General features: G+C 40.3%; 1 protein-coding gene across 1 annotated transcript; it reads right to left on the bottom strand.

The window, feature by feature from the left end:
* Nucleotides 1–2,460: 2,460 nt before the first annotated feature.
* Nucleotides 2,461–7,997, bottom strand: LOC120431404 (uncharacterized). The gene is made up of 4 exons (XM_039596532.2): nucleotides 6,170–7,997; nucleotides 3,951–4,761; nucleotides 2,757–3,038; nucleotides 2,461–2,666 (listed from the first exon to the last, which is right to left on the bottom strand). Exons 1-4 carry the CDS (start codon nucleotides 7,625–7,627, stop codon nucleotides 2,461–2,463), a joined length of 2,757 nt encoding a protein of 918 aa, XP_039452466.2. The 5' UTR covers nucleotides 7,628–7,997.
* Nucleotides 7,998–10,393: the final 2,396 nt, after the last annotated feature.

The following is a 10,393-nucleotide window of genomic DNA, read 5'->3' as shown; positions in this document are numbered from 1 at the left end:
GAATCCCGAATTTCGTCCAAATCGGACCACCCCCTCCAGTTTTGTATCCTCCCAAAAAATCGACTTTTTGGCGATTTTTGAGCGAACCTCCTAGTTTCAAACGGCGATAGCTCAGGAACCACAAATCTTAGAAGACCGGTCTTAGACTCAATTTTGAAGGAAATTGGACGTAGAATCCATTTCCGTGTTCAAAATTTTGATTAATTTATTGTTTCTACCTGTATTGCGCAAACTTGAAATGGCCGTATCTCAAAACACCCGATTTTTTTTATTTGACCTCACCATCGTATTCCCGGTCCAATTTTACATAAGAATCACTTATCGACAGAAATGAATATGTTTTGTTCCAGAGATATCGAATTTTAAAGTTTTGAGTTTTTTAGATTACCTACATTAGCTTCATTCGCCGCATCTGCTAGAAGCACACTGGCGCGCAGATAAATAACTGCTACCTGGCCATTTATTGGAATATGATTTCATATTGAATCATCATTAGCAAATTGGACAAAAAATAACTATATAACACTGAAGGAAACTAGAAAAACAAAAAGCAACAAAAGCAAAACATTCTGACCCAGGACGGTACAGAAATTCTCAGCACGAAAAGTGAAAATTTCAAATTTCATACTAGGGACTCGTAATCAGCTGTCGTGGAAGAATTTGGATGCTTCAAAATTGCAAGAGGTTGGATTTTTTGTCCTCTATCTGACCACCATAAAATTTCCCTCTGAGGATAAAACCGGATTCGGGACAATCCGGATTGTTTAACGTAGGTAGTCATCAATGAGACACGGGGATAAATGATAAAATGGCTCTCACAAGACGTAGTTTCAACCAATCTGGCTCATATTTGGGGGAAAGGTGTGTCTACTAGATACACGTCTGCCATAATAGTGACTTTGGTTATGGACGCTCCCTTGCAAAGCTATTCATACATGTTTGATTCTGGGGTGTAAAAGTAAATTTTGACTAAAAATTACATTTTCGCTCATAGGCTACCATTAACACAAAAACTAATATTTCTCCAAATTTCTTTCGTCTTTTCACAGGGCATGAGTTGGGCTACAATGTCATTTCATTAGATTTGGCCAAAATTTAGAATACACCCAGAATCCAGGACTGTCTCATTGTTCCCCACTCATTTCAGCCTATGGGTAACAATGAGACACTTTGATTTTTCTTCAATAAACTTTTCAAAATCGATGGAAATCTTTCAAAACATGAATTAAAAGTGATTTTTGGCATATTTATAGAGTTTAAACTTCATTTAACCAAAAATACAAAGTTAATTGGTATTAATATATGGATTTAACAAAATTTAAATACTTTTTAGTGTAACTTTTGTTATTAAAAGTTTCATGTTGGCAAAATTGTTCTAAAATGTTCAAGGCAAGTCACCTGCAATGGAACAATACAAAAACATGATGTTTTGCTAGAAAAATGTTGATTTTCGTAGAGTGTCTCATTGTTCCCCAGCTGTCTCATTGTTCCTGCCAAGTGCGTCTGCAATGAGACAGTTGAATAACTCTGGCTGTAGATGTCGGATCGATCTCATATTTTGGTCAATGATAGAACACATTAAAAGAAAGAAAATGCAACTAAAAGCTCATTAAAACATGCTGATGAAGAAAACATAAAAATCGTTGAAAGTTGAAAACCAAAAGTGTCTCATTGATGACTACCCTACCCTATTTGTTCCGAAACAGTATTTTTGGTCCAAATATGTCAATAAAAAAAATCAACGTTTTTTTTATAAAAACTGTTTTTTATCAACAAATGTTTTAACTTAAATAACTAAATTTTAACCGATTTGTTATATAAACTTACTTAGCAAAGTTATCAGAAGTTCAAAGTTGATACAAACTGGCTAGAGGTACTTGTATTTGGCAGAGATACAACATTTCATAAAAGAATTCACTTAATTTGTTCAGATTTTGTACTTTTATTAGGGGTACGGACAATTATTTGACTCACTGTATGTTTTTTATGGCATCACTAAATGGTGTAGTCAGTCATGTCAGTATTATTTCATGTGTTATCATTTTTTTAAACATTCTCAAAGAAATTTTTAAAGCTTTTTGTTACTTGGGTAATTGAAACACGCGTTGTCTAATACTAAGACTAATATAATTTATTATACTTAAGAACGGTTTGTAAGACGACCTGACTGGCCGACGGTCGGCAGGAGAAGAGGCCGATCCAACTGCGATGTCCAGCAAGTAACCTTAGTGCTATAATTCTCTTTACAATACTCCGTACCATCTGGCAACACTAGTAGGCACGTTGGTAGCACTGTTATAGCTGCTGATCGAGGGACACTACAGTTTCTCCCGCTTCAAACGATCCTCCACATCTACGCACTAGAAGACTAATCGCTGCCAAATACAACTCAAACTAAATCTAAACTGCTTCTTCATTAAAGAACTTTTCCCGGGTCCAGGTACAACGCAAGATCAACCATTATTTTGGGTACTTCAGTTTCGGCTGACCTCGAAGTCTATTGGAACGACGCACTTTTGGGGATTTCGTTTCACTCCGTCTACGCTTAGAAGTCTTCTTCTTGTTTTTAGACGGTGGAGTGACGCGAATGGTGGCTGGCACCTGAACGGGATTACCATCTTCAGAAGACGTGTCCTCATATCCACTACTTTCATCATCATTATTCGCTTTTACGGGGTGAACAGGGACAGAGGGATGAAACTTGTCGGACAAGTCTGAGTAGCGAATCTGGTTAGAATGAACCATCCTAACATTACCTTCAAGACTAATCAAATAAGTCAACGGACTAAGCTTCTGAAGCACGATCGCGGGAATCCAACGGATGATGTCTTTGAAATGGTTACGGTACAAGACTTTATCACCTGCGTTGAACGACTTCATTTTCGCGGATTCGTGGGAGACCTGAATTATCGGTTCCTTTCTGACGATCATGGGCTTGGCGTTGGTGCTTTCGACCTGAACCTTCTGCGGATTTACCACATTGGTCAGCGTACGCGGCGTGTACGAGAAGATCATTGAAGAAGGTGTGCGGTTGGTTACTGTCGACGGCGTGTTACGATAATTAATCAAAAATCGATTGAGCTTTCGCGCCATGGACAGCGGTTTGCATTTTTCGTCCAAGAGATACTTCTTGAGAACATCCTTTGCGCTCCTCACGCCTCTCTCGGCCAACCCGTTAGATTGGGGGTGGTAAGGCGGAGACTTCGACACTTTGATTTCGTTGGCACTCAAAAATGCAACGAACAATTCAGAATTAAAGGGAGGCCCGTTATCTGAAACAACTTCTTCAACTATGCCGAATGTAGCAAAAAAGGACTCAACTTGTTCAATCAAATGAATACTGTTACCAGACTTTAGCAATCGAATATCAATGAATTTAGAAAACGCGTCAACAATGATAAGCATCGTGTGGCCCTCAAGGTAAAACAAATCCATGTGAATCCTCTGGAAGGGACGATCACAACGTGGCCATGCCGACTGCAGCGACTCGCGTGGCACTGGCTGTCGTTGTTGGCAAACTTCACACTTCTTGACAAAATCATTTAAATCTTTATCAAAATTCTTCCACCACACGTACAAACGACCTAGCATTTTCATTCGAACGATTCCATCGTGATTCGAATGCAGCTGATTCATTACATTCGCTTTAAGAGCATCTGGAACAACAACTCTATCGTCGAAATACAACACATTTTCGTCGATACCCAAGTGAGAGTTCAAACTCAGATAGGGCTTAAAGCTTGAATTGAGATTCGTTGGCCATCCGGACTTCACAAAATCAAAAATTTTCGACAAAATTGGATCAGATTTCTGCTTACTACGAATAAGATCAAGATTTACGACTTGCGATCCGGCGGCAAGACTGTTTATTCCGAGACTGACATGTTCGACATCGGGTTCCTCGGGCAGAGGGAGACGGGAGAGTGCATCAGCGTGATTCATGAGTTTACCAGGACGGTGCTCGATTACGTAGTTGTAACCAGCGACAATCAGAGCCCACCGTTGCAGCCTGGCGGCGGCGATCGCGGAAGTGCCGTTAGTCGGGTTGAAAATTTCTTTCACACCACTGTTGTCCGTGATAAGAATGAATCTCGAGCCATACAAGTATTTGTGGAACTTTTTGACTCCAAAAACTACTGCTAATGCCTCTTTATGCACTTGAGCATAGTTCACCTGAGCGGGGGTGAGAGTGGACGACGCGAAACAGACGGGCTTTTCGACATTATCGACCAGGTGCGATAACACCGCGCCGACGCCGTACGGACTAGCATCGACGGCGAGAATGATCGGTTTCGAAGGGTCGAACGGTTCGAGTAGATCATTTTCGAGCAAAAGCGACTTCGTCCTATCGAAAGCCAACTGACAGCTTTCGGTCCACACGAAACGACAATTTTTGCGAAGCAAATCGTACAAGGGACGCAATTCGATCGACAAATTCGGCAGAAAACGATGATAATAATTAAGCAATCCCAGATAAGCTTGCAACTGTTGTACGTTTTTCGGTGCGGGGGCGTCAATAATCGCCTTAACTTTCGACTCACTTGGCCGAATACCTTCGGACGTTATGCTGTAACCTAAATACTCTATTTTCGACTGAAAAAAGCTTGACTTCGACAGATTGATCTTGACATTATGATCGTTTAAGCGTTGCAAGACCTGGAAAAGATTTTCACGACACTCTTCCATCGTAGATCCACCCACAATGATGTCATCCAGGTACGCAATGCCCGGTGACTGGAACAGAATCTGTTCGATGATCGACTGAAAAATTGCGGGGGCGGGAGATATCCCGAAAGGCATCCTGGTGTACTGAAAGAGACCTTTATGCGTATTGATCGTACAGATGGACTGTGACGACTCAGACAAGGAGACTTGCAAATAAGCTCCAGACAAATCAATTTTGCAAAAAACTTTCCAATTCGCCATCTTTGCCAAAATATCGTCAATTCTGGGCAAAGGGTAGTGTTCGGTGGTAATAAAACGGTTCAAGGTTGCTTTTCCATCCAAACAAAGCCTTACTGACGAATCTTTCTTTGGAACGACCACAATAGGGCTCGCCCAAGGCGATGTACGCACGGGTACCAAAATGGCTTCTTCCACCATTTTGTCCAACGCTTGATCGACTTTCTCACGAAGCGCGTACGGAACTGAGTACGCCTTATGAAAAATTGGCGTAGCGTCAGGTTTTAACACAATTTCTGCTGAAAAACCGGTAATTAGGGGAGAGTGGGGAGACTTGATCCCCTTTTTTTGTATCGCACATAACTCTGTCAATTTCTCACAAAACTATAAACTTTTTGCATGAATTGAAAGCTTAAACATTCATCTGTGTTTGGCTAATAAGGATATTTCATCAGATGAACTCTTCGAATCATGCCAAGCGTTTTAAAAAAATATTTTAAACCGGCATTTTAAAAATGTTAGGGGTAACTTGATCCTCCTTTCAACATTTTGAAGAAATCTTAAGCAAAATGTTTCTTATTCATCCAAACTTTTAATTTTCTATAAGCTACAGCAATTTCACATAAAACCTGTACGTTTGTGTTCAAAATATAACAAGTTTATTATATTAAATATTTAAAAACTTAAAATATTATTTTTTAGACCAAAATTAAGCATGTTTACAAAAGCTGCAAATTTTTGTTTACGAAACTTTTGAAAAATGGTTCAAACTGCAGTAAGTTATGTACAACTATACTAAAGGAAACTATGTATGAAAACCCAGCTCAATTAATTAATCTTGAGGCTGATTCCAGTGACTGTAAAAATGCAGGGATCAAGTCTCCCTAAACGCACTTTTTTAAACAATTGATTGTAAAAATAGTATGACGATAAATTTAACATCAAATGCGTAAGGGTTTTGGAGTTGATAAGTTTATCAAACAATTCATGTGTAAAAAATATTTTTTTAAATAATTTTTGAGTATTTTCTATACATATCAATACAAAGAAAAAAAAATCTCTTGGAAGTTTTTTGCAGCTCGTTTTAGAAAAATGTGTATAACTGAATCTAAACATTTTTTAATTTTTTTCTTTGTTTTCTACAATGAGTTTTAGTTAATTTCGCACAACTTTCTAGAATAAAGCTAATTGTTTTACCCACATGCTGACGAGATACAGGCTTGGGATCAAGTGTCCCCGGGGATCAAGTCTCCCCACTCTCCCCTACGTCTTTCGCGGTTTCGGAAACTACTTTTGGAAATCGTTTCAAGAGCTCAGATTCGAAGGACGTTTGCGCACTACTTACAGACTTGACCGAAAAGACTTTTCTCCACTCCGGATACATCAAATCAAGACCATCGCGACCGAGCAGAGGATACATCTTCTTAGCGGTGGTAATCACTATCAAGTCCAACTTACCTTGGATCCCCGAAGGTGCGGAAACGCGAAGCGAAACCAGACCCTGCGGTTGGATGCGTTGACCGGAAACAGAGATGAATTCTTGAGCAGTGGGCACTAAAGGGCAATGCGAGAAGTATTTCTGGTACGTAGCTGCAGAGATCACGCTTTTGCAGGCTCCGCAGTCAGCTTCGAACTCCAGACGGCGACCTTCGCAGTCCAGCGACACGAGTTCGGGCGAATCGACACGATTCAGCGATCCGGGGGATCCACCGTTGCTTGACGACGGCGTTTTGCTGCTGCTCGGCTCCAGGACGGACACACTTCCGCTTCCTGCTGCGCTTTGGGCTGCAGCCGACTGCTGACGGGCTGCTCGCACTGCTGTCTCGCCGACTCCGGCAAGCACGTTCAATCGGAGAACTTCCATAGCTTCCGACATCTCACCAACACGTTTGCTGCTCCCTTTGGGCTGCGACTGGCGACTTTTGCTCTGGCACACTGACGACACGTGGCCCTTCTTCCCACACGCGTAGCACGTCCAATCCAAGGCGGGGCACTTATCTGGATCGTGATCACGGCCGCACCGGAAGCATGGCTTCTTTGGCTTCGGCGGGGGACGGCTTGACTTACTTGACTGGTTCCGGTTCGGCTGCTTACCCTTCGACTGGCGACTCGGTCCGCCATTGTGCAGGGCCGCCATTTTGGACGCCGACGGGGCCGACATGTCCTTATTCTGGCTCAGCGCAGCTTCGTAGGCCTTGGCGATCGTGCAGGCCTTCTCGAACGTTAACGTGGACTCCGTTAACAACTTCTTGCGCAGACTTTGGTCGTGGATCCCGGCGACGAACTGATCGCGCAGGGCATCCTGCAGGAAATTACCGTAATCGCAGGTTTGTGCCTTGGCCTTCAGGGTGACGATGAAGTCCGCAATCCTCTGGGAAGGCGTCTGCTCACAGAACCGCAACTGGTAGCGCTCTGACACCACGTTGGTCGTGGGACCGAGGTGATCCTTGAACAGGGCGGTTAGCTCGGTGTACGTCTTGATACGCGGGGAGACCGGGGCGCAGAGCCTGTTTGCTAGCGTATACAAGCTCGGCCCGGCCACGGTGAACATAACCGGAACCTTCATCTCGTCCGGCGTGTCGTTCACTTGGAAAAACATTTCCAGCCGGTTCATGTACTCGTCCCAGTCCTCACCGAGTACATACTGCTCGATTTGACCGAACATTCCACTACGAATCACTTGCACTGGGCTGCCTTCAGCCTTGTTCTCCTCCTTCGGTGGCATGGTTAAAGTTAGGTCCACACCACGTGCACTGCGCTTTCGACCGTTCACTTACACTTTTCGCGAACTACGACTCACTCGCGATCACTGATTGTACTGTTCAGCTTACCGTTCCGCTTTACCCTCGTCGCCAAGTGTTACTTGGGTAATTGAAACACGCGTTGTCTAATACTAAGACTAATATAATTTATTATACTTAAGAACGGTTTGTAAGACGACCTGACTGGCCGACGGTCGGCAGGAGAAGAGGCCGATCCAACTGCGATGTCCAGCAAGTAACCTTAGTGCTATAATTCTCTTTACAATACTCCGTACCATCTGGCAACACTAGTAGGCACGTTGGTAGCACTGTTATAGCTGCTGATCGAGGGACACTACACTTTTCTAAAAAATATAAACAAATAGTAGTTTATGGAACAAGTTGCAAAAAGAGGAATTTTTCAGCACGAGTCGTACATTTATCTAACGAGGTTCACCGAGTTGGATAAATACGAAGAGTGCTGAAAAAACCAAGTTTTGCAACGAGTTCCATACAACATTTTTTGCAATTTCGAAAAACACGCAATGAGTGAAATTTTAAGTCAAATTATCATGCGTTTTGTCGGTAAATCGTTTCAATCAAAAAATGTTGAAAAGTGTTACTTTTCGAAACAAGTGCTGAAAAGTAGAACTTTTCAGAATTTATTTTGAAAAGTGTTGCTATTCGAATCTGTTATTTTTGATACAGAAAAGTAGGCTACTTCGTCGTTCAAGAATGACAGGAAAAGTAAGTAGTTTCACGACAGAATTGCAAAAAAGAATATAAGAGACTTTTTGAATTTAAATAACATTGGATTAAAAATTGTGGTTCTTTGAAAATCCAAGGCACACCAAAGAGCAAAAAAAATTTAATTTCTTTTGAGCTATCTAACTGCTGTCCTTGTTTCGATTGGATTGTAGATTAGCACTATTGAATGGTATTGTGTAATAGTATAATTATATGATTTTAAGGTTTAAAAACATAACAAGTATAATGGAAAACTTAGATTTTTTGGCTGCTTCAAAAATTTCTCGGGATCCCGCGAATTCCCGGGATTCAAATAATATTTTTCCCGTTTCCCTGGAAATAGAGGGTGACGAGCGGGAATTCCCGGGAAAAAAATCCCGGGAAATCGACCATTTTTGGACCTCTCGATTCCCGGGAAATTTGGTCGAGAGTCCCGGGAAATTTTATACTTATAAAAATCGAAGCAAAATGTTATAAATTAATCAGAAAAACATTTGAAAAATTCGAAATGGTTCAGAACATTGGCTGTTCACTTGTCGTACGTTAACTATAATTGAGAGAAGCCTAAAATATGTGGATCCCAAAATTTACCATAAAGCATACTTAGCAGTTACATCCCAGAAATGAAATATAAAGTTTTTGTTTTTATTTTTGTATGATTAATTAATTTTTCCTTCTCTTGCCAAATTCACTGTTAGAATATCCAATTACATCAAAATGAATTATAGTTCAAATCATAGTTGAAAGGAACTCAAAAACTCTATAAGGTTATAAGAAATACGGAATTGTTAATTGATTATTTACTAATAAAATAAATACATTGAATTGAATTGTATTATTAATTGATATAAAGAAAACCCTTTTCAAAATTTTCAATTTTCATATCTTCTTTATAGCTATTTCATTGTTGGTGTCAATAAGTCATTTTGTGTTTAACATTATCCTCAATATTAGAATATATTTTGGAAGAAAAAACTCTGGCAATTTGTAAAGATTGCCTCAATCGTTGTTAAGGTCCGAACATTCGGGTTTTCCTCATAATTGTAAATAGTTTTTCAATTAATATTTTCAGTTGACCTTAAACAAGAAATGAATCATAAAATTGTTTTGAACTGTTATGTATCACATAGCGATACTAGGAAATTATATATTTGCTATTTTTTACTTCGGGACCATCCACAAACCACGTGGACACTTTTTTAAATAACTCAACCCCGCCCCCCCCCCCCCCTCGTGGACAATTGTCCATACAAAAAAAAACTTTTTTATATGGAGCGTGGACAATCGCCTTACCCCCCCCCCCCCCCTAACTGTCCACGTGGTTTATGGATGGTCCCTTCACAAAAATCTAATAACAAGTGCATGCAACAACTTTTGAAACATCACTGTGTGCGAATTAAGACTCGTAAACATTTTAAACTACAATTTTGTGTTCCAAAAAGCTCAAAAAACCGATCTTGTATTTGAAGATTAAGAAAAAAATCTAATGGCTGAAATGGTTCCTTGAAGGAATCAGGCTAATTAAATTAACGTTTCTTTTAATAAGTATGAACTAATTGTAATTGAATTCATTGAAAAGACATAAATTTATGACTTTTCCTTTTTAAATTATTGGCACTATTGGCATAGTTAAAAAACTCCCGGGTCCCGGGAATTCTTGGGAAAAGGCAAAATTCAACTCTCGATTCCCGGGAAATTCAAAATCTCGAGAATCGTCACCCTCTACCTGGAAATTCTAAACCCGGGAAAATTGGACGCCCTAGTCACTTATGTGGGCATAACTATTAAAAAAGTTGCTTAGATTTTTACAAAATTAACGATCTTTTGGTAAAAAGTTCACTATAAAAGCTGGATTACAACCCTATTCCATTAGGAAAGGCTATAATGTTGGTCAAAAGCAATAATAAAATAGGTAATGTGTGAGATCACTGTTATTTATTCAAGAGGTACATCTTCAAGTCAATAGGCATGGGTTTTTTTTTGTAAAATGTGAGTAGTTGTGC

This window comes from Culex pipiens, chromosome 3, assembly GCF_016801865.2.
Source record: "Culex pipiens pallens isolate TS chromosome 3, TS_CPP_V2, whole genome shotgun sequence".
Lineage (NCBI taxonomy): Eukaryota > Metazoa > Arthropoda > Insecta > Diptera > Culicidae > Culex > Culex pipiens.
Note: the sequence above shows the minus strand (reverse complement) of the source record. Positions and strands in the feature narration are given on the sequence as shown.

Coding starts and splice junctions, on each gene's coding strand:
- LOC120431404 (XM_039596532.2), bottom strand. CDS start 7,627: ATGCCACCGAAGGAGGAGAACAAGGCTGAAGGCAGCCCAGTGCAAGTG. Junction 4,762..6,169: donor TTTCCGAAACCGCGAAAGAC/GTAGGGGAGAGT, acceptor GCAATTTTTCAG/TCGATCATCGAACAGATTCT. Junction 2,667..2,756: donor TTATTTGATTAGTCTTGAAG/GTAATGTTAGGA, acceptor ACCCCGTAAAAG/CGAATAATGATGATGAAAGT.